At 42.5% G+C, this 23,920-nt stretch overlaps 1 protein-coding gene across 1 annotated transcript in view; it reads left to right on the top strand.

The window, feature by feature from the left end:
* Positions 1-213: 213 nt before the first annotated feature.
* TNFAIP6 (TNF alpha induced protein 6) overlaps positions 214-23,920 on the top strand; it is a 65,154-nt gene continuing 41,447 nt past the window's right edge. The window contains exons 1-2 of the mRNA XM_077447719.1: positions 214-459; positions 22,947-23,084. Of these exons, the coding sequence (XP_077303845.1) occupies positions 360-459; positions 22,947-23,084 (238 nt within the window). The 5' untranslated portion in view covers positions 214-359. The remainder of the gene's footprint in view (positions 460-22,946; positions 23,085-23,920) is intronic.

Raw genomic sequence — 23,920 nt, 5'->3', positions numbered from 1 at the left:
AATCAGGGATGGTAGGAAATGAAAGTATACATTAATGTCATGTCAGAGAAGGCAGAAAGTTAATGGTGGTTGAAGGATTAGGTAACCTTTGAAGAAGCCCCCCCAGACGAGCTAACTGCAAACCACACGGCAAGTCATACAGGTGGGGCGTATTATCATCATCCTCTCCCTACTAACAACGTCACTGTAATTGTGAAATAGTACAGCTGCTTATTTAAATGGAGCAAGTTCCCTAAACTCACAGTAGGCAGAAAAAAAGGATTGTGCTTTAAAAGATCTGGTGACCAGATGTTTCAGACCGCCTGAGTTACATGAGAGAGTTGCTCCTTTGGAAGAAATCCCTCTTAAATTGCTGAAACATGAAAAAAATGATATTCTTCGTTTTGTTCGCTCTGCACTTGGACGAAACCTTTGGATGGGGATTCAAGAACGGAATACTGCACAATTCCATCTGGTTAGGTAAGTCACTTTCTGACATTTTACTGACATGGATGAAAAAGTCACCCCTAGGGTAAAGGGACCTGTGGACCCTCCCCAGCTGCTGTGGAACTACAAGTATCAGCAATAGACCTGCTGTTTGTATTGTAGAGCAGGAGACAAGCAGACTCTCATTCAACAACTATCTGTACAATGAAAGATTGAAAAGCTGCTTTTACTTAAAATGATTTACAAGCATCTATAGCAACAGAACATTCTGCTTTATCTTTAATTGATTGCCAAACAGATTCTGCCAAAAAGAATTTCATGTTATACTGGAAGTCTCAACATTTTCCAGCATTTCATTAGAATTTTACAACTTCACAACATTCTTTTTTGTTTTTATACTTTTTCTTTAATTAAACAAAATAAATGAATTGCTGCTAAGTGTTTTGCACTTTTTAAGATGGGGTTTACTATTATATAGGACATTTATATCATATTTGTATTCTGTTTATTCCACCCTATTTATCCTATTTTTTTATTACCAATAAGTCGTTATTGAAATTTTTGATTATCCTATTTTTTATAGGTTTATCTTTTTGTATGAGCCTGCTACATGCCATTTTTCTATTTAGTGAATGTGGTTTATATGACAAAGTCTTGACTCTGTTTAGACTTGGATGTTTATTTATTAGATCTTATATTCTCTTTGGCATTACTGTTGCATATTCATTGAATGCCTGAAGTTATTTTTTCATTTACTTAAGCAGTTCAGATCTGATATATTAGTTGTAACCATTACATAAAGGAAACAGCCAGCAACAAAACCCACTTTTTGCACCACTTACACAACTGTAACTGAAATTTATAGCTGTACAAAATGCATTGACATTTTAAATTCTTCTATCAGTTTATTTTTACTGATTCTCCTTATGTCGTATGTTACTTTCTTTGTAGCAGTCAGGATCTGATGCTTTGATCTCAATTACAGGTTAGGACACTTCTCTGGGAGCTAAATGCATAGTTAAAAGAAAACAACCTACTGTACAATTTTCTTTTTTTGTGTGTTTTTTTTTTTTTTGTGTCTTCTTTCAAGAATTCAGATGGCATAAACAACTCCACTGTATATTATTAGTCTTTTTTAAGTTTTCTTTTTACCTAAGGTGGTTTGTACCAGACTTCATACGTTTCTTTTAAAGTTTATGTATAGAATAAACTTTTTACATTTTTGCATTAATTGGAGAGGGGTTAGTCTCTGTGTTAAATTGTATTGCTTTTCATATCACCATTGGGGAGAGCCACCCTATGCCCTGATGACTACTGTCACCAAGACAGAATGTAATGGGAAATTAAAAACTTTACAGATATCAACAGAACAAGAGGTGAGTGTAAATCTTCTTATGGGGACACCTGTTCCTTTGACAACTTTCTAAAGCCTCGTACACACGATCTGACTTTTGTCCGAAGTGCGTGTGCCTGGATTTTGTCTTGCATACAAACAATACACAATTTCGGCCAACAAACACAAACGTAGTCATGTAGTAGATGTACTACGAGCCAATAAAGAGGAAGTTCAATGTCAGGCGCCACCCTTTGGGCTTCTTCTGCTAATTTCGTGTTAGAAGTTTGGTGTTGATTCGCGTTTTTCATTTCACGCTTTTCATTTTGAGCTTTTAATTTCGCGCTTTTCATTTCGTGCTTTTCAGTTTGTTTCTGAACGGCCGTTCTTCAACCAGACATGTTGCGGAATCAGAGGAGATAACATGTTATTTATCATTGGCCTTGGAGTTATTGCTCTGACCCAAGTCCAGTCCAGGAACAGGAGGAGGAGAATTTCTTGGACCCAACAATTGGTTGCTTTATTAATCGTGGCAAATTATGTCATATGCCTGTGCTGCGGGAGCTCCAGGAGAATAATCTGGATGATTTTTGGAATTATATCCGGATGATGGAGCCATGCTTTCACAAACTCTTAGCATTGTTGATCCCCTATATTAGGAAGCAGGATACATGCATGAGGTTTTTATTAATTTTTTTGGTTGAATAATGATTTGATTTGGTATATCTTCTATATTTGCAGATGCATAGAATGCTCTTTTTGGTTAAGTTCTATTGGCAGATAGCATGTACACTACAGCTCCTAAACTTGAGTTTAGGAACCTTTGGCTTTTTTTACTAAAGCTCCTAAATTCAACTCCATAAAAGCCTGTGTCCATGCTGTTAGGATCATTTAGTTGCTGCTGCAATTAGGGGAGGCTCAACCGCTCAACCTTTCTCTCCTGAACTCGGAAAAATCGCGTTCAGGATAGGAACATTTTGACCACAAGCGGTCATAATACATTAAGTGTGTACATGAAGCTTAAGAGATTAAGCCCCCTCACTTTCTAATGGCTAGTGGTGTCAAACATGTTCAATTTCAAATACAGTGACAAGAAAATTTGAAGGAGGAAGATGGAAAATCTTTCTGAAGCAAACAAAATTCTAACTGCAGAAGGAAATGGATGGGGACTTTGGGATTTTAGAGGCACCAGTAATATATTCAAAAGAAAATTCTTTATAATCAAACGGTATTCATTTTATATAAATTTTTTCCAAGAGTAAAAAAACATACAGAATAGAAAAGGTTAGGTTAAAAAGACTGTTAGACATAAGAAATGGATCTACACGCATAGGAAGGCTGCATCAGTATACATATCAAGGTTCAAAAAATACACAGATTCCATATCTATACAGGGGAGCTAGTCACCCAGAGTGGAACAAGATGGATCAATTTAGGTATTATGATGAGGAGCTGATGCAGGATCCACAGAAAATGCCCGACATGTTTTGCGTTCTTAGAGGACAACGCTTCTTCTGGGGCGTGGTTAAAAATACTTTATAATTGAAAAAACAAGAGAAAGAAACAAAACATATATGAATACATAAATACATATAGCATATACAAGTTGCTGTATATAGCATGCTCAATATTATATGGAGAAGGCATAATGTATGTAAAATTGTACAAAAACACATTTGTCAGAAGAAAGGACCACACAGAGTTTAGGGGGCTATGGGCGTAATTCTAACTGCGTATGTGATTTTCTTCTGGAAAAAAAAAAATCATACATGTTGTAATGAAACCTGTTTATTAGATATGGGATTCCATTCAAACAATAGCTCTTGATACATTTTTAAGGGCTTTCAAACAAAATGAGTGGACACAATGAAGAAAGGAAAGAGAATGCCTAGACATTTGGTCTTGCAGAATTTACATATGAACGTTTGAATGAAAATTTAAAAGTGAATGACCTGCTTATATGTTTGTGATATCTTCAGATAGACCAGGCTGGCCATTCTGTAAGAAATAGGATTGATCAAGAGCAGAGATGTCACTTTGCAGTTTAATTCTCCTATCACCCCATAGAGTCAAAGTGGTTGTGAAGTTTTTTTACCTTAATGCATTCTCTACATTAAGTTAAAAAACCTATTGTGAGCCCCCCCCCCCCCCCCAATACTTTCCTGAGCCTAATCTTGATCCAATGCTGTGCCCGAGAACAGCAGCACTGCTCTCTCTCTCCCTTCTCACCAGAACCAGTGAGAGCAGCGGCAGCCATTGGCTCCTGCTGCTGTCAATCAAATCAAGTGATGAGGGGACGGAGCCAAGCCACACTGTATGTGTCAATGGACACACAAAGCGCATCTCAAGATCAAGCCTGCACATGTGCCACCATAGGAAGCCGCTTTCTATGTTGGCACACAGAGAAGAGGAGAAGCCCAGAGGAGCTGGCGGGGGACCCAAGAAGTAGAGGATCTGAGCCATTGCACAGAGCAGGTAAGCATGACATATTTGTTATTTAAAAAACAAAACAAAAAAGTTGCAATCACTTTAAGGGGACAACAGGCCATAGATGATAGTCTACCAGTAATAAATACCAAAATCAGTGCAGCGCAACATGAACAACAATAAGTTCAAGTCCAAAAGAATGCACAGACCCAACATGAGAGATGATCCTCTTCTGTGTACACAGTGCCTGATGACAGACGAGACAGTGATAAGGGTGAATGAAGCCCATCCACCACAGACAATCCTAGCCTCTCACCTCAAATATTATAATAATACAGCATGTATCCTACATCATGGGGCATCGACTTTCAAGCAATCCAACAATGATATGGAAAGATCATTCCACTGGGTAATATGTGAACATAAAACGAGATCTAGTGCGCTCCGTTACATACATTTATTGCAACAAAGAATAAATAAACTCACTTACAAGTATAGCACTTATAGCCATGTGCAGGCATAATAGTAAGTAGAAAGTTTCAAACCAATAAGGAGGTCACGGGTGACGTCATATGTGACTCCTCTCCCCATATGCGTTACGTCCCATGGGCGGGACTTCATCAGCGATAGTCTACCAGTGTGTTCTCAGACATATAGGTTGACAATGGTAACTTGTGATTGTCCTTAACATCCACACTTGGGGGACAAAATGATCAGTTGGCTGCCTCCCTGAGGTAGAGGTTGGCCAAACGACATAATGAAATGGTTGATATACATATGTGGCTGAATGAAGCTTGCATGTTTGTCCCCAGTGTGCTTTTCCTTTACTTAAATTAGGATGGACTGTGTCCGCATGTTAAATTACCTTCATATGTCTGAGAATAATATAGACATTTGAATAGCAGTGCTACTGAATGGCTATGCTGCAGATTCATGAATCAAAAGACCGAAGGAGCAGAATGATAGAATTCTTCAACCAATAAAGCTGCCCATACAAAGATCAAAATGTGGCCATTTCCTGCTGAATCTGCCAAAACTTGATCAGTGGGTGGCCCTGCCAGCACCACATGGCTCCTTTGACCCCAGGATCGAAGGAGCCAGGTAGAAAATATTCAACCAAACGGTGACTGGTGCCAATCAGCTGCAGTAATTTTTTGGGTATTCTAATAGAATACAATAGCAGTCAGTGGAGATGCATCCATCCACTTAGTATGGATTCAGGAATTTGCTAGATTTCTTTTGTCACCCCACAGGCTGAATGAAAGACATTTTTGTGTGTTTGGCCAGCAAAAGGCAGTTCACATATGAGTTATTTTAACTGTGTATTTAGCTATTTGCCAAGAGTTCACAAAGACGACAGTTGTGCTACACTGCCAATTTACTGCCTAAATGGTAATCTGTCACTATAATAATATTTACAGTAAAGATAGAAGTGGCTGACTTTTACATAACCCTTAATTATTCAAGAAGATATCTTGCACTGTTTAAAAACAAGTATGTGCTAATTTGTGGACCTTTATTGTATGCCCTACTTATTGAAGAACACAAATAGGGGGATGATCCACAGAATTATGCTGACTATACACAGTAGGTTTAGGACACAGAGAAAACAAATTATAATGTGGACACTAATGCCGCATACACACAATTGGACTATCCGGCAGACTTGGTCCGTGTGTGGGCTCTGGCTGACTTTTTCTTCCCAAAAGTCCAGCAGACTTTGAAAGAAGTCTTGACTCAAAATTGTCCGCCAGACTCGGCAGTCCGGTGGATAATCTGCCCGTCTGTGTGCTAGTCCGCCGGACTTTTGAAATGAACGGACTTGCCCACACACGGACTAAAGTCCGCTCATTTTGAACGTGACTCCAGGTAGACAAAACTAGCAAAGGAAGTCAATATCGCCTCCTCCATTGGTGAGATTGACACCTCGCTAGCCCCGTCACCTGGTATGGATTTAAAGGGGAATGTCTATGCTGAAAAAACAGTGTGGGGGTCCCCCCAAAGTCCATACCAGACCCTTATCCGAGCACGCAGCGCGGGCAGTCAGGGCAGTCAGGCCTTACCAGGCCGCGTGCCCTCAACATGGGGGGTGCTTTGGGAAAGGGGGGGTGCTGCGGCCCCCCACCCCAAAGCACCTTGTCTTCATGTTGATGAGGACAAGGGCTTCTTCCCGACAACCCTGGCCGTTGGTTGTCAGGGTCTGTGGGCGGGGGGCTTATCGGAATCCGGGAGCCACCTTTAATAAGATTCCGGCCCCCCCACCCTATGTGAATGAGCAGGGCCAGATTAAGAACTTTGTGGGCCTGGTGCTGAAGATTTTTGTGGGGCCTTTTATAAACAATAAATAAATAAAAATGCAAACTATTTTTGTTATAACAAATTAAATTAGAGAGAGAGAGGGAGAAAGGGGATGAAAGAGGTGTGAGGGGTAAGGGAGGGAGGATGAGAGAGAAAGGGGGGGATGGGAGAGAGAGGATGCATATGAGCATGTGTGGGAATGACATCAAAGCAGCCTGGCCAAGGCAAGTGTCCGAAGGCACAGAACCCAGAAGGAAGACCGGGTGAAGATGGAAGTGCTCGGGCTCCGCCAGATTGATCACAGCACAGCACTGGAGGGCTCAGTCTGACAGGTAAGTGTACCCTAATGTGCTAATATGCTGGGCATAATTGTACATTGTGGCATAACCTACCCCAGGACCTCTAAAAAGTAGTAATGTTAGAAAAGTTTACTACCGCTTTAATATCACAGGCGCCTGTCATGGGGCCCCCTACCTGTGGCCCTTGGGCAGTGCCTAAGTACATAGTTGTCAACATTTCAAAAATATTTTCAGGGACGCTTTTTTTACAAGTGCTATATCTGGAGTAGCTGACATCCCCTATGTTCCTCTATACATCACAATAGTAATTACAAAATTAAATAAGTACTAATAATGGGGCAGAACAAATATGAGGACTGTGAGATTTCCTTTAGTTGAACTAACAAAAGTGTGCCCATTCTAGAGCTGGTAACATTGAGGATATTCAGTATAATTTTAAATAACAGTTTTTGTGGGTAAGAGGCATAGGGGAGGAGTATGAATGGTATAAAAGTGGGAAGTATGTGCAGGTGAGGGAGAGGAATGTGGAGGGTCTAACAGTGGGCACTATGTACATGAGAGGAGTGCAGAGGGTATGGCAGAAGGCACTATGTACAGGAGAGGAGTGTGTAGGGTATGACAGTGGGCAGTATGCACAGCAGAGGAGTGTAGGGGATATGACATTGGGCACTATGTAGAAGAGAAGAGTGTGGAGGGTATGACAGTGAGCAATATCTACAGGAGTGTGGAGGGTATGACAGTGGGCCCTATGTACAGGAGAGAAGTGTGGAGAGTAGGACAGTAAGCAGTAATTACAGGAGAGGAGTGTGGAGAGAGGGTATGACGGTGGGCACTATGTATAGGAGAGGCGTATGGAGGGTATGACAGTGAGTAGTATGTACAGGAGAGGAGTGTGGAGGGTATGACAGTGGGCACTATGTATAGGAGAGAAGTGTTGGAGGTATGACAGTGGGCACTATGTATAGGAGAGTAGTGTGGAGGATATGACAGCGGGCATTATGTATAGGAGAGAAGTGTGGAGGATATGACAGTGGGCACTATGTATAGGAGAGAATTGTGGAGAGTATGACAGTGGGCACTATGTATAGGAGAGGAGGATGAAGTAATCTGGGAATGAAAAATGGAAAGGTTTGTGGAAGGATGTTTAGGGACTGCGTAGTGGTTAAGCTGGCCATACATGGATTGAAATTACACCAATTAAGCAGAGACCAGCCATAGTTGATCTATGTATGGGCTAGCTGGTTTTACACAAGTCAACCTATTAACCGACTTGAGTACAACCAGCCTGTCAAGTTTTCCCCAAAACAATCAGTGCTGCCAGCTATAGTTAGCAACACTAATCATTGTATTCACTGGCAGAACACAATAACACTGCGGGAGTGCTTGCCCCATTCACAGGTCAGCAGGTAAGAGGGTGTGTGGGGACAGGCTGGGGAGAGATACTAGTCAGTCCCTGGGTAGGCACTGGTTAGTATCAGAGCCAGATACACACAGATTACATACGCCACCATCGTTACTGTGAGAGCAAGAATTCTAGCACTAGACCTCCTCTGTAACTCTAAACATGTAACCTGTAAAAAAATGTAAAGCATCGCTTAGTACACAACAAAAAATCGTGCTAACTTTAGCGTTTTTTTTTAATGAATGAAACGTTTGAAAAATTGCTGCGCAAATATCGTGTAACATTGCAAAGACCACCATTTTATTCCATAGGGTGTCTGCTAAAACAATATATAATGCTTGAGGGTTCTGAGTAATTTTGTAGCATAAAAAAAATGATGATTTTTACATGTAGGAGAGAAGTCTCAGAATGGGCCTGGGTGGCAAGGGGTTAATTATCATAAGTAATATAAAAATAATTATTATAAGCTATGTGAGTTCATCCTCTGAGTCTGCTGCAGAGTGTTCCAGCTTGTATTTATACTGACCGCTCTGTATGTAGCTTATGACAGTCTGCGCAAGGAGCCCCGTATACATAGATGATAGCAGCCCCATATTTTAACCAGTGCTGGAGTGGGTCTTTAGCTACCTACTCCCCAAATGTGGGGTCTCTGTGACTGATCGCCGAGCTACAATCCTCGTACAAGTCTATCTTTAAAAAAAAAAAAATTTGATTTTTTTTTTTTTTTTTTGGGCAAATGGGCCTATCTTGAGAAAGGGGCCTGGAGCTGCAGCTCCAATAGCCCCTATGTTAATCCGGCCCTGTGAATGAGTATGGGGTACGATGTACCCCTACCCATTCACCTTGGGAAAAAAGTGTACATAAAAAAACACAACACAGGTTTTTAAAGTACTTTATTAGACAGCTCTGGTGGTCTTCCATCTTCAGGGGTCTTCTCGCCAGGCTCCTTCTCTATCTTCTGCTAGTTCTTTTACTAGCGGAGGAGCCCAGCTTTCTTCTTCGTTGTCGCCGCTTTCCGGGGGTCTTCTTCCGACTTCAGGGGTCTTGTCCCGTTCTTTGGTTCTTCTTGCCGGGCCTCCGCTATCTTCTTACAGACGATAGTGGAGGTCTGGCTCCCAGATTCCGATAAGCCCCCCGACCACAGACCCTGACAACCAACGGCCAGGGTTGTCGGGAAGAGGCCCTTGTCCTCATCAACATGGGGACAAGGTGCCCACAGCGCCCCCCTTCCCCAAAGCACCCCCATGTTGAGGGCACGCGGCCTGGTACGGCTCAGGAGGGGGGGGGGCGCTCGCTCGTCCCCATCCCCTTTTCTGACCGGCCGGTCTGCGTGCTCAGATAAGGGTCTGGTATGGACTTTGGGGGGACCCCCATGCCGTTTTTTCGGCGTAGGGGTTCCCCTTTAAATCAATACCAGGTGACGGGGCTAGTGAGGTGTCAATCTCTCCGATGGAGGCGGCGACATTGACTTCCTTCGCTAGTTCTGCCTACCTGGAGTCACGTTCAAAATTAACGGACTTTAGTCCGTGTGTGGGCAAGTGCGTTCATTTCAAAAGTCTGGCGGACCCCCGCCATAGTCCGGCAGATTGTCCGCCAGACCTAGTCCACCAGAAAAGTCCTGTCGTGTGGGCACGTGTGTGGACAAGTCCGCTCGTTCGGAAAGTCCGGCGGACCTCCGCTGCAAAATCCGGCGGATTGTCTGCCGCACTAAGTCCGCTGGATAGTCTGATCGTGTGTACGCGACATTAGGATACCCTGTTCACCAACCTGCACTTCACTATACTTTTCCTGGCAGGCTCACCATTACAGGTGTAGCGCTACCCTGAATTTTATGGTTCTCTGTTCTCCACCTCGACTCCAAGAACAAGACACACCTAGTTGAATGGAAACCACTGAAAACACGTATAAGCCTCTATCCCACCGATTGGCTCATTACATCTACTAGGAGAGGGGATCTCCACATACACAGTCTGCTCTATTCCCCGCACAGCAGCTGGGGAAGAAACCCTCCAACTGCACAATCACACAAGAGTCTCGGTTAATCAATGGTGAAGGAAGGCAGGAGGAAAGCAAGTTCAGGAGAGCACGACCCGCTCCTCCAGCTCCTCTGTCACTTTTCACTGCTGCAGGGGGACAAGGGGGGAGAGTGGGAGCAGAGCCGGCAGAGCACCCTGTTACACAGGCCAAGGAAAAGTAACATATTGCACTAGCTTATCTATTTTATCTGTAAACAATGACTAATATAATATCAGAAGATATATTCCAACACTAGGACATTTCCTGCAGAAGTTAAACTTTCCTCAAAACCATAGTCTAACCCTTTCTAATGAATAAGGGAAAGCACTCACCTATGGACATTTGTCATAATCTGAATCCCCACTTAATGTAAAGAAGACCTGGTCGCCACTATTCCCAACCAGCCCAGGTGAACAAGCTCAGCCTACATGTCTCCACCACACCATACACCCAGATGTATTTCTCTCCGCCCACCGGGGCTTGGTCAAAGGGACTCTGGCTGGTCTGGAGTAGCACCGATACTTTTTTATTTACATTTACTAGACCTCCAACATACCTAACATTGGGGGTTATTTACGAAAGGCAAATCCACTTTGCACTGCAAGTGCACTTGAAAGTGCACTGAAAGTGCGTTTAGAAGTAAAGTCTCTGTAGATCCGAGGGGGACATGCAAGGAAAATAAAAAACAGCCCTTTAGCTTACATATGATTGGATGATAAAATCAGCAGCGCTTCCACTCATTTCAGATCTACCCCTTAAATTTAGAGCGACTGCACTTCCAAGTGCACTTGCAGTGCAAAGTGGATTTGCCTGTCGTAAAAAACCTCCATTGTTTCAGTCATCAGCCTAGAGCTCAGCCTTCTCGGGTGCCTAAAGGTAATGATAATGGACTGTTCTCTGGCAGTGAGAAAATACAACTAAATGACAGCACACATTTATCCCTGAAAGGTAAGGCTGCCATATTATAACAATTTAAATTTAACAATTCAGATTCTTACTAATGACCACATGATGAATATTTCTTTTTAAGGATACCCATCATATTAGGGCCCCTTGAAGAACAGCATATGGGTGTACAGTGTCAAATATTTCTGTTGTTATGGCACCTCAGAGCCACAGTGTATTTTAACCCATAGGATTGCATTACAGACATAAAAAAAAATACACCCATATGTGGGCATGAAGCATGCCAGTACCAGTGGTTACATGCACACAACATTTTCTGCAATGCAGTCCTATGTGCTAAAATAATCTGCAGCTGTACAGGTGTATTTTACACTGTATGCCCATATGCTCAACTCAACTACAGCTCTGTGCAAGAGGCCTAACTGACCAAGTAAAACTCTTGAATCAGCAATGGACAGGACCTGGCTCAACAAGATTTTTCTGCATTTATATATTTTTTAATCAGTTGATGGAGATTTGTAGCAAGTTTATGCATTTTTTGCATTGGAGGGAATGAGAAAGGTAGTTACTTCAGGCATAGCTTGGGTATTTTTCAAGAAGCAGGTTTGGGCTTATAAAATGTAGTTTCATATGGATAAACCTCTATAGTATAAAGGACGATGATGGAACCAAGATGTCTCAGAAATGAAAGGGAAAGTTCTCACAAGTGCAAAATGGCTTTCGTAATTGTTTGAAAATATGTTTCTTCTTGGCCTACAAAGAACATCCATTGAAGATGCTTTAATGTGAGCACGGTGCCAGGATGTCACTCACTTCAATTTAATGCAATTTAAATTGCATCAATTACACAGTGGTCAGGTCTACACCCATCTCCCCAGCTTGTTAAAATTAGGCGCATTGAGAAATAGATGATGATCATCTAAATGGACATTTAACGTGGAAAATATGCTCAATGCTTCATGAAAATTTCTGTCTTGCTTCACAATAATTGATCCGATTTCTTCATAAGAAAACACATCACTTTAATAAAAACAGAGTTATGACTGACAGCAGGCTGCTTTAAAGTAATTGTAGGACCTCAGAAAACCTCTGCGTTTTTCAAGCCAAGAGATATCACATTTTGTATAGTAATCTAGACCAACATAAGCAAACTGTAGCAGGCAAGCATTGTGAGGCCACAAAGCAGCATGTTCTGATGGAGTTTGCCAAGGCTTAAAGCTCTACAAATCTAAGATTTGTGCATTTACAGCTAGGGAAAAAATAGTATGAGTTTAATCAACAGTGTACAGTATATTAAATACGATAAAGCAGACCCTGTTGCTAACAGGCCTATTTTTAGTAGATATGAACCTAAAAAGTGAAAAAAAAATATGTTACAGGGAACAGATAGAAGCCTTAATTCTGCCTAAGCAGTACCCTGAAGAGTATGTTTTTTGAAATTTGTTTGGAAAAATAGCAGTGCACGTCCTCTAACGTTAGTGTGCCACTAGATTAAGGCTTACCTGTAGGTCCAAGAAATATCTCCTAAACATACACAGTTTAGGAGATATTTGCAATAAGACAGGCACCGATGGCACTGAGCATGCCGCTGCTAACGGTGATATGCCGTTAGTGGCGGCTCTCGTGCGCATCCGCGGGATTGACGTAATCGCCACTCCGGCCAATCACAGCGCCGGAGCCACGATACCCGGAAAGAAGATGGACGCTCCGTGGAAGAGTAGACAGTGGTGACATCGCTGGCTCCTGTGTCAGGTAAGTGACACATAATGGGCTATTATGCTTTACCTTTGCAGGGAAACAAAGAAGAAGTAAACCCATCAGGGTTTACTTCCTCTTTAAAGTAGATGTAAACCCGAAAAAAAAAAATATTTGATGTCATAATGTAGAGCAGGGATATGCAATTAGCGGACCTCCAGCTGTTGAAAAACTACAAGTCCCATCATGCCTCTGCCTCTGGGTGTCATGCTTGTGGCTGTCAGAGTCTTGCTATGCCTCATGGGACTTGCAGTTCTGCAACAGCTGGAGGTCCACTAATTGCATATCCCTGATGTAGAGTATAAGATTTCCTATCATTTGAGCCCAGTCTTGCCACAAAAAGTTAATCCAGCTCTGAGCAATCCTCTTTTATTGTTCAGTGAGATAAATCTTGACAAACAGAGAAAAACTTTGTCAAATCCTCCCCCTTGCTGTGAGTGACAGGTGATTTACATATCTTGTGCACTAGCCTAAGAGACAGGCCTTATTTTTTAATTCCCTCCCACTCCTTCCTTCTGCTGCTCTGCAAGGATTGGCTGTTCCACACCTCAGCATGATTGGGCATGCTGAAGTCATGTGGGGACTTTTCTGGTTTGTGACTGGATGTTAGAGATCATAGCAGAAGTTCAGTGTAAGAAATACACAGGAGAAAATTCACATTGATAAGGGGAGTGTAGAGGTGGGCGGGGAGTCTACTGACATCATGACTCTGCCCACTGATCACTGGAAAACAGACCCACCCACAAAATCTGCAGTTTTTCGGCTCTCATAGCAGACAGAGGGGAGACATTTGACAGATAAATATACATAAAGGAGGCATGTATATCCTTCTAGATAACCAATACATCCACTTTAAGGCTGGGTTCACACTAGCTGCGGCTCACAGCAGGTGGTCCAGTGCATCCTCGTTCACTGTTTCAGGTGCAAAATAGGTTGGAATTTCAGCCTGAATTTGGACCTGAAACAGCGCCAAATCCACATAGGACCCCATTCCAGTGCGATCCACGGCCGCCCTGGAGCTGTGTGAACCGGCTCCATTGAGAGCCGGTCAAAGTCTCCTGTCATGCAAATTGGGTGTGCGGAAACCCACATTCAATTCGCATCAGTATGAACCCAGCCATTAGAGTGAGATTATTATTGTACAGGATTTATATAGTGCCAAGAGTTTGTACAGCAATTTACAACATAAAAGAAGGCAGGTCAGTTACAATACATTTCAATAACGGAGGATTAGGAGGGCCCTGCTTATTGTGCTTACAATCTAAAGGGAGTGGTACAAAAGGTAACAGCTCTGAGGGGTAATCTGATGGAGGTGGCTGAAGTACAGTTTTTAGAAAGAGGTGGGGTAGGTTTCCCTGAATAAGTGAGTTTTCAGGGATTGCCTAAAGGTGGGCAGGGTATTAGATAACTGAACATACTGGGGTAAGGAGTTCTGGAGAAGTATTGGAGGTGAACATGGGAGGAGGTAATAAAGGAGCTAAAGAGCTAGAGAGCAGGAGGTCTTAGGAGAAGAGGAGTGGACAATTTGGGCGATATGTTGAGATGAGGTTGGTGATGTAGCTGGGATGATATTTGGCGTCAGTACTGTGTTGGCCAATGTTCTCCCTTTTGGAGGCTCTGATATGAGAAAGCAAAGCCCTGCCTCCACCAAAATGGCCTCTTTTATACAAAAAGGCATGGAAAGTTTGTAATTGGTTAAAAATATTCCAGAGTTCCATTTTTAAAGACTTTGTTAGCCTGTAAAAAATAAATAATACCTGCAGAACCCTGCAAGAGAAGAGACATTATACTCACTCCTTTGGCCCATGCTTCCTACAGTGCCCCCCTTTTGTTCCAATACTGAAGCCTCTGTCAGTGTCTTCAAAGCTGAACATTTTCAGGACTGACAAATGCTTGTTTTGTTCATTGCACGTTGTGGCTCCATTTTTCCAACTCCTAGGACGCCGAAGGTAAAAGGAGTAAAATGAGTCTCAACTTGCAGGGTACTGCATGTATGATTATTTAGAGACTGACAGAGTCTGTTATGGGAAAATTGTTGTTGAAATTATTAGTTTGGTGACAGATCTCTATAAAGCTGAACTCTCGGTAAAATCCAAAGTTACCCTTGCAGTGAGCTTCTCCCTGCACCGCGAGAGTTAAACACTTATTTTTGTCTAGGGAAACATTAAGGTTTAATGTACACAAAGATTTTAAAGGCATTTTATATGCCTAGCGTAAATTGTCCAACCATTTCCACGCCCAGGGAGCTGCTGGTGCCATGCGTCGCCCTTCAATGTACTCCTTGCTGCAAAGGCCGGTTACAGGTTGGGGTGGTTGCCATTTGTTTGAGCTGCTGGTGCCACATACAGCCTGCCATACAAGTGAATGACTGTATGTGGCATTTACCTGCCCATGGGCATCCAACATATTCCCTGAGCATAAAACTGAAATAAACTGGACGTGCATACGCTGGTAAATGATGCACAGAAGCATCAGCGTTTACAAGAGTGTACAGTCATTCTTTCCTATGGCAGGATATATGCAGCATCTGTGGCTCCTCGGGCACAGGAAAGCACTAGGAAATTTGGGCAAATAAAATGTCTATACAATCTCCAAAAGAAAAGAAAAGAGGAGAGGGCCAGCTGTCGGTTAAAAGAGGGATAATGTAAGTAAAATTCTGTTTATGTTCCCCTAGACAACCCTTGGAGTGTGGGATGAGCCTCACTGCAAAAGTAACATGGATTTTACCAAAAATTCAACTTTAAAGGGCTTTCATGGCAGAATTGGTGCTAACAGACTATGATTACTTCAGTGACAATAGGAATCATTGGGCAATCTCTGGTCTTGTCTCTGGTCTTGCCAGACGGGTATGATATTGCTGTTAAAGTGAGTTACTCTTATTTACAATTACTTGGCAGTCTAGTGGAAAATATTGGAGTGTTAAAGTGGAGTTCCACCCAAAAATGGAACTTCCACTTTTTGGAATCCCCCCCCCTCCGGTGTCACATTTGGCGCCTTTCAGGGGGGAGGAGGGAGCAAATACCTGTCCAATACAGGTATTTGTTCCCTCTTCCTAAAATAGATCACTGCGGTGTTCGCAATGACCTATGCCACTTCCGGCGCCTACTCTGTCCTCCCCCACTGTCTTCTGGGAGACAGAAGACAGCAGGGACCAGTGAGGACACGCAACATGACCCGCGCATGCGCAGTAGGGAACCAGGAAGTGAAGCGGCTTCACTTCCTGATTCCCTTACCGAGGACGGCGGCGGCAGCAGGCGAGAGCCGACAGGCAGATTGGCTTCGGCTGCCGACATTGCGGGCTCCCTGGACAGGTAAGTGTCCATATATTAAAAGTCAGCAGCTGCAGTATTTGTAGCTGTTGGCTTTAAATAATTTTTTTTTTTTTTTTGGCGAACCTCCGCTTTAATGTGGCAAAAATAAAGAAAATTTGGTAACTAGATTGCTACCCTGTAACGTACTCCGCACCTAACAGCTTTCTGAAGACATCATATATGATTCCTGACATAAGTCTAATTAATGATGTCATTGATAACACTGGTGTGCATTTGGTGTATATTTCCATGAAATCAGTAAGACAATATGACCAATGCCCCCATTGTAGGCCGCTTCCCATGGGGACACTCATGCATGCTCACCCCTGGGTCCCGCTGCTGCATCTATTGACACAGACTCAGCCTTGCCCCCCCGCTCCCTCATCATTGGCTTTGATTGAGAGTACTGGGAGCCAATAGCCCGGAAGTGAGGGGAGAGAGGAGCTGCAGGCGTGCACAGTGCTGGACTGAATGAGGGCTCAGGTAAGTAAAAAGGGGGGAGGTTAGGGGGGATGCTGATACCTAAACATTTTAAACCTTAATGCAAGGAATGCATCAAGGTCAAAAATGTTTGGGCTTTAGAACCACTTTAATACGAGTGCTGGACCCAAGAGTGTTCACTATTCCCACCCTTTTTTCCCACTCCTCCATTCATAGAAACCGTACTATAGCTTCCTTGAATGGAAAGTGCTTTATGAATGGGGGAGACAGACTTTTCATTCATCCTCTGTTCATTGGTTGATTTTCATTGATCGAAGCTGTACAGATTCACCCCCTCTATGTGCCCTGGTGATCATTATCAATGTCACCTGAACAGGAATAGACATCTTTCAATGGGGGCAGTAGTTCTGATGACCATGATGGCAACCAAGAATTCCTTCTCACTTTCTATTGTAGCTATGGGACAGAAAATGTAAGGAAATCTCCCCAATGGGACACAGATGGCAGAAAAAGGACCAGATGGGGATTATAATCCCCCCTTACTCTATCCAAAACGAAAAAAAATGTTTTGTCTTTAGTTTGACTTTATGTCACAAAGATCAAAGAACAGTCCAGCTGCGTACGTCTTTGAACCAAAATCTTGCCTCCTAGATCTCCGGGTATATGGGAATTATTAAAAATTAATTTATTTTCAGATATGATACTGCAGTATCTTGGCAACAATTTCAAAATGTTAATACCTGATATCACCCGATATGCTATTTATCTGATTTTCTTTTTTATATACTGTAGTCGTCTTTGTCACCAGAGACTATTGTTTTGACTTAATAAATAAGTCATAATTCTGTTATAGCTATAGTACACACTATCCAGATCTTCATGATCTGATTCATCAAAAATGCAGCATCATGCCATAATGGTTAAAGGAATCTGAAAGCAGAAATCACAGTTTAAGCATTGCCAGATTTGTCACCACATCATGGACTTGTTTTCCATAGAGCTCAGTGGAGGTTTTAGGAGCTCACAATTCCCGAGAGCCTCTAGTAGTTTCCTACCATTTTATATCACTGGCTCTAACATCCCACACATGTTTAATATAATTTTATTAGTTGGTATGTTCACATCATTCCAAAGCCATTTTTAATATACACATAATTGGCTTAAGTATTTATTTTAACCTTCCAAGCAAGACTTTCATTTATTATATCCAGTGAAAGATTTATTTTTTGATTCATGCATTCATGTTTTTACTAAATAATGTTAAAAAAAGCACAGGAAATAGAAAAAATGCCAAGGCAGATGTTTGTAGGCAGGTATAGTCTCTTTTCTCCACTGCAGGTGGCGCTCTTCTGCAGTGGCATTGCAGTTGGAGAGGAAGTCAAGAGGAACATGGATTCTCTATGTTTTCCTGGGTCACTTGGAAATCTATCCAATTGGATGCATGCCCCATGTGACTCTAGCAGCCACCTTGAGTCAGGCAGAGCCTATTTAAGGCCCTAGCTCACAGGCTTGGCGTGCATTTTGTGAGTGAGTTAGGGACAGAACTAGTGACAGGAAAAGGTTCCTGACGAGGAGGGAAGCATAGGGCTCCCAACTTCTCTGGACAGCTTCCTGCTTGGGCATGAGACGGCCAGACTCCATTCTGCCCCTCCTAACAGGTGCTGTGAGTTCGGCTGAAACCTGCTCTCTTTACGCTGTTGGATTCCATGAGTGTTCCCGGTTGGGTTGTCTTCCCACTAGATTTATTGTAAACTGTCTTTGCATTATTTCAATACAAGTTCTTTCATCGCACTTGGAATGTGTGTATTATTGCCGCCGCACCACACAACACAATAACTACATCTTAATTACCCAAGAACCTTATGGGAGGTGTGGAAGTTTGTGAAACACCTTTTTTCAACATTGTCATAGATTCTGGAACAGGTGTCATTGGCTTGAGTTACATGGTCAAAGGTATTAACTCATGTCAAATCGCTGGGGTAGAGATGTTAAACAGAATTATATTTGGATTAAGATGGTTTTGAAGGCCCCACCCAGGGATGGTTATACCAGTCTAGATGGCATCTTTAGCATCTTCTATAAAAACATTGTCCTCTGTCCACAATGTCAACTTCAGTGTCCTTGAAATTATGTCCTTTTGCCATAGAAGAAGGCTGCTGTGTCCAGGGGCGGACTGACAACTCATGGGGCCCCCGGGTAATAGGAGATTATGGGGCCCCCAAGCAATCAGAGATTATGGGGCCACACAGTATACACAAATACACACACACACACAGTATAAAATCACACAGGTTACACATACATGTACACATAGTATACACAGATATGTTTCTATTGGCTGAGAAGGTACTGGAGAGGTGGGGCAGCTATAATCTCGGGATTTTTAGATCAAAAGGATGTCGGCAAGGGACATTTCAGATGGCAGATGTAAAAAAAACACAGATTTTTACATACTGTCCCTGGTTTTACTGAGGCTGGCAACCCTGATGGGGCCCCCTAGTGGCCCGGGGCCCTCGGGCAGAGCCCGAGTTGCTGAATGGTCAGTCCGGCCCGGCTGTGTCCTCACCTGCAGAGTTTGTCCTCCTATGGTTCTTAGGTTGTTAACACATTACTGTCCTAAGACATAAGACATAAACATACAAAATACAGCCATCATAATTCATCTTGCAGCAGCCAGATCACTTAAAAAAACGTTTGTTTTTATTACATATTGCTGATATTGCACATCAGCATGCTTCTCCTGGCACAGCCAAGAGAGAGAACAATGGTAAAGAAAGAGAGGGTATGTGTTCATGGGACCTCCCAAGTTCTGGCTCTACAGGTTGTGGTGAGGATGGTCTGAACCGGAGCTAGAAAGGCTCTCCCATGGGGTACACTTCTCGTAAGCATTTTGCTGAGCTCAGTGGAAAGCATTGTATTCTCTTTGGTCACCTCTCTCTGCCCTCAGTAAAACATTCAAGTGCAGGTGTTCACCACATCAAATAGTTAAATGAATCCTAAAAGCGGCAGGGTGGAGGACTATTCCAGCTGGAGCTGCATTGATAATGACCAAGGGCGGGTGGCATTTGAGTGATTTTTGGCCATCCATGTTCACCTACCAAACGAAAACAAAGAGTGAATTGTGAAGAAAAGTGTAAAAGTAAGATAGCGAGGGAAAGAGAGAGAGAGAGAAGAAAGAGCAATAAGGAGCAAAAATAAGGGGTGGAAGGAGAGTATAAGGGAGGGATAGAGAAAGAGGAGGGAGAGTCAGAAGTAAAAAGAAAGGTATGGAGGGTAAGTACACGCAAAAGAGGGAGGAGAACAATTGGGGGAATCACAGAGTGAGACAGACAAGGAAGAAAGTGAATAGGCTAGAAAGACAGAGAGATGAGAAAGAGAGGAAGAGAGGGGTGGGGAGCAGTGGGATAATGAGATGGCTAGTAGAGAGGAAGAGTTGGGCAGGGGAGAAAGGTGTGGGGTGGGGTGGAATAGAATAGAAAAAGAAGACAGAGTATTTATAAGAAATTTGACATAGATTTTCATCAAAACTGCATGTACATTTGTCCTGTGCAACTACAACACAATCAAAAGTTCTCAGGCTATATTCTCTGCAATTCGAATGTGTGAATGTGGAAAATACCACATAATAGCCATAACATGGTGCCAAGGAGCATACTTCAAGGGGTTGTAAACCTTTGTGGTTTTTCACCTCAATGCATTCTATGCATTGAGGTGAAAAACCTCTTGCAGTGCAGCAGGCCCCCAGTGCCCCAGTTTAACTTACCTGAGCCCTCTTTTTCTCGTGCTGAGGATGAGCACCCCAGCTCTAGCCAGTGTCTCGTGTCCTAATTGGCTAGATTGATAGCAGCGCAGCCATTGGCTTCTAGCGTGGGCGCCCGGGGCCGAGTCATACATTTGGCGGCTATGGACGCCGAATGCTGGACTTGGGAGCATGCCCGCAAGGTAACTCCCTCGGGAGAGTGCTTTTCCGAGGGGGTTATCTGACGTGGGTAAGAGCTGCAAGAGCCGCCGGGGGACCCCAGAAGAACAGGCTCAGGGCCACTCTATGCAAAACAAGCTGCACAGTGGAGGAAAGTATGATATGTTTATTTTAACCACTTTAATACAGGGCATTTTCACCCCCTTCCTGCCCAGGTCAATTTTCATTTTTCAACACTGTACCCAAATTAATTTTTATAATTTTTTTCCCCACAAATAGAGCTTACTTTCGGTGGTATTTAATCACTTCTGCAGTTTTTATTTCTTGTGCTATGAAACAAAAGAAGAGTGAGATGTTTGAAAAAAATTCAATATTTTTTACTTTTTGCTATAATATCCCATTTTTTTTTTTAAATGATTTTTTCCTCAGTTTAAGCTGATATGTATTCTTCTACATATTTTTGATAAAAAAAAATCGCAATAAGCGTATATTGATTGGTTTGCACAAAAGTTATAGCGTCTACAAAATAGGGATAGATTTACTATTTTTCTTTTTTTACTAGTAATGGCGGTGATCTGCAATTTTTATTGTGACTGTGACATTGCGGCGGACACATCGGACACGTTTGACACTATTTTGGGACCATTCACATTTATACAGCGATCAGTGCTATAAAAATGCACCAATTACTGTATAAATGTCACTGGCAGGGAAGGGGTTAACACTAGGGGGTGATCAAGGGGTTAAATGTGTTACCTAGGGAGTGATTCTAACTGTAGGGGGAGGGGACTTACAAGGGGACAGAGGAATACTGATCGGTCTCCTCTTCCCTGACAGGATGTGGACCTGTGTGTGTTTAAACACACAGATCCACATCCCGGCTCTGTTACCGGCAATCACGGGTGCAGGGCACGTGCGCCGGCTCCCGAGTGGCACGGGGTGCGCGCCGCCGTCAGCGCGTGTGTGCCCCCTAGATGGCCGGGAAGCCCAGGATGTCATATGATGCCCGCCCAGAATGGGAGAATCCTTCTGTGGATGTCATTTGACTTTGGGAGGGGTAGGAAATGGTTAAAAAAAAACCCTTACAATCAATTTAATTCCTATTATAGTTATAAGAACCTTGTGTATAACAAAAAATAACACACAAAAAAGAAAACTTTTTTGTGAAAAAGATAGACAGTCCTTTATAGAAGTGAAGTCCCAAATATGAGATTGAATATCAGATGAACCGCCCAATCATAGCTCAACCAAGCAGCCACCCGTGTGACAATACCACCACCTTAATAGATGTAAGCTTACCAAATGGTGTTGACCCAAACAAAATTATATTCTAAGGGTCATACGTGCTCAATAAACTGGTTGTAAAAAGCGAACTTCCCGGGTCACAGGTTGGTCGAAATCAATATAGGAGATGCCCTCCTCCAACGTATGGATATGAACAGATTTTCTCCACTTAACAGAAACCTGCATACTGCATTATGGGCACTAGAGCTATCATAGAATCCTCATGTTCTCCTCAGCCCCATCTAGTGGCCAAGCTTTTACTTCAAACGTGTGAATTGCAAAAAAAAATATAGCCCTATAAACATTCAGTTTTCCCTATTCGCATAGAACGACATTACATATAGTAGTGGCCATACTGCATTATGGCCACTAGAGCTATCAAAAGGATCCTCATAGGATCCTCACGTGCTCCCCAGCGCCATCTAGTGGCCATAGTGCGCCCTTTTCTGCAAATGTTTCTTCAACCATTTGAATTGCAAAGAATATAGCCCTATAAACATTCGGTTTGCCCTATTCACACAGAATGACTTTACATAAAGTTATCTAGACTAACAGATATTCAGATTTTATAAATACGCCCCAGAGAAAAAAAGAGAAAGAAACAGAGGGGGATTGCTAATATTTTTGATGACCTAAAGGCAACCAAATTATTCCAAATTTGCTGATGTTAAAAACATTTTAGCAGCTAGACAAACACTGCTCTACAGACTAACCAAATAAAAAATTCTGTCTGACATAACCCAACATAAACGTTTCACATAAATTATCTCAGTATAATTCCTGGAGACATTCCCAGGTTTTTGTTCTGCAAGTACTATAACATTTTGTTACAGATTAAAATGTTCAGGAACCAACAAACAAACCTGTTTACTTTTAAACATTGCAGGAGGTATTATTGCCTGCAACTGGAATACTGTAACAAAACGAGTATTTTCATAAAAAGCTTTGTTCTACTTCTGGGCTTCTATCCAGCTCCCCATCAGTGGAAGCACTCCGCTGTCTGCTTCTGGCACAGATATACTCTCCTCAATATGATATGCAATGCTGGAGGTGGGTTAATGGCTTTAAAGGGATGCTGTTAAAAAAAAAAAAAAATAATGTAATTATTATTTCTCATATTTTTCTCCAGAACAAGCAGCTGGAGTTTATCACCGAGAATCACGGAACGGAAAATACCAACTGACCTACAGAGAGGCCAGAGCTGTGTGTGAATATGAAGGCGGACAGCTTGCTACATACGAACAACTGGAGGAGGCCAGAAAAATAGGTACAGGCCGATAGAAATAGTGGAAGAATGCCATATTTAAAGTCATCATCCTATCATTAATCAATATAATGATCTTGGATACTATTCTAATTGTTGGTCTCTGTGTACTTTTTATATGTAATTTCAAAACAATACTTAGTGGAAGCTGTGTTCAAAACATAAAGAAAGATACACTGGAGAGCTCTCTCTCTCTTCTCTCTCTCTCTCTAGATCTCTCTCTCTCTCTATTCTCTCTCTCTATTCTCGCTAGATCTCTCTCTCTCTCTCTCTATTCTCTCTATATCTCTCTCTCTATCTCTAGATTACTCTCTCTCTCTCTCTCTCTCTCTATCTCTAGATTACTCTTTCTCTCTCTCTATCTCTAGATCTCTCTCTCTCTCTCTATCTCTAGATCTCTCTCTCTCTCTATCTCTAGATCTCTCTCTCTCTCTATCTCTAGATTACTCTCTCTCTCTCTCTCTCTCTCTCTCTCTTTCTAGATCTCTCTCTCTCTCTCGATTTCTCTCTCTCTAGATCTCTCTCTTCTCTCTCTCTCTAGATCTCTCTCTTCTCTCTCTCTCTCTAGATCTCTCTCTCTCGATCTCTCTCTCTCTAGATCTCTCTCTTCTCTCTCTCTCTAGATCTCTCTCTCTCTCTAGATATCTCTCTCTCTCTATCTCTAGACCTCTCTCTCCCTCCCTATCTCTAGATCTCTCTCTCTCTCTAGATCCATCTCTAGATCTCTCTCTCTTTCTCTCTCTAGATCTCTCTCGCTGTCTCTATATATCTCCCAATCTCTCTCTCCATCTCTCTCTCTCTCTATCTCTAGATCTCTCTCTCGATCTATCTCTCTCTCT

Source organism: Lithobates pipiens, unplaced genomic scaffold, assembly GCF_037356315.1.
Source record: "Lithobates pipiens isolate NorthernLeopardFrog02 unplaced genomic scaffold, aLitPip1_a1.2 Scaffold_22, whole genome shotgun sequence".
In the NCBI taxonomy this organism is placed as follows: domain Eukaryota; kingdom Metazoa; phylum Chordata; class Amphibia; order Anura; family Ranidae; genus Lithobates; species Lithobates pipiens.
The sequence above is the reverse complement of the archived record's forward strand: the minus strand, read 5'-3'. Positions and strand labels throughout refer to the sequence as shown.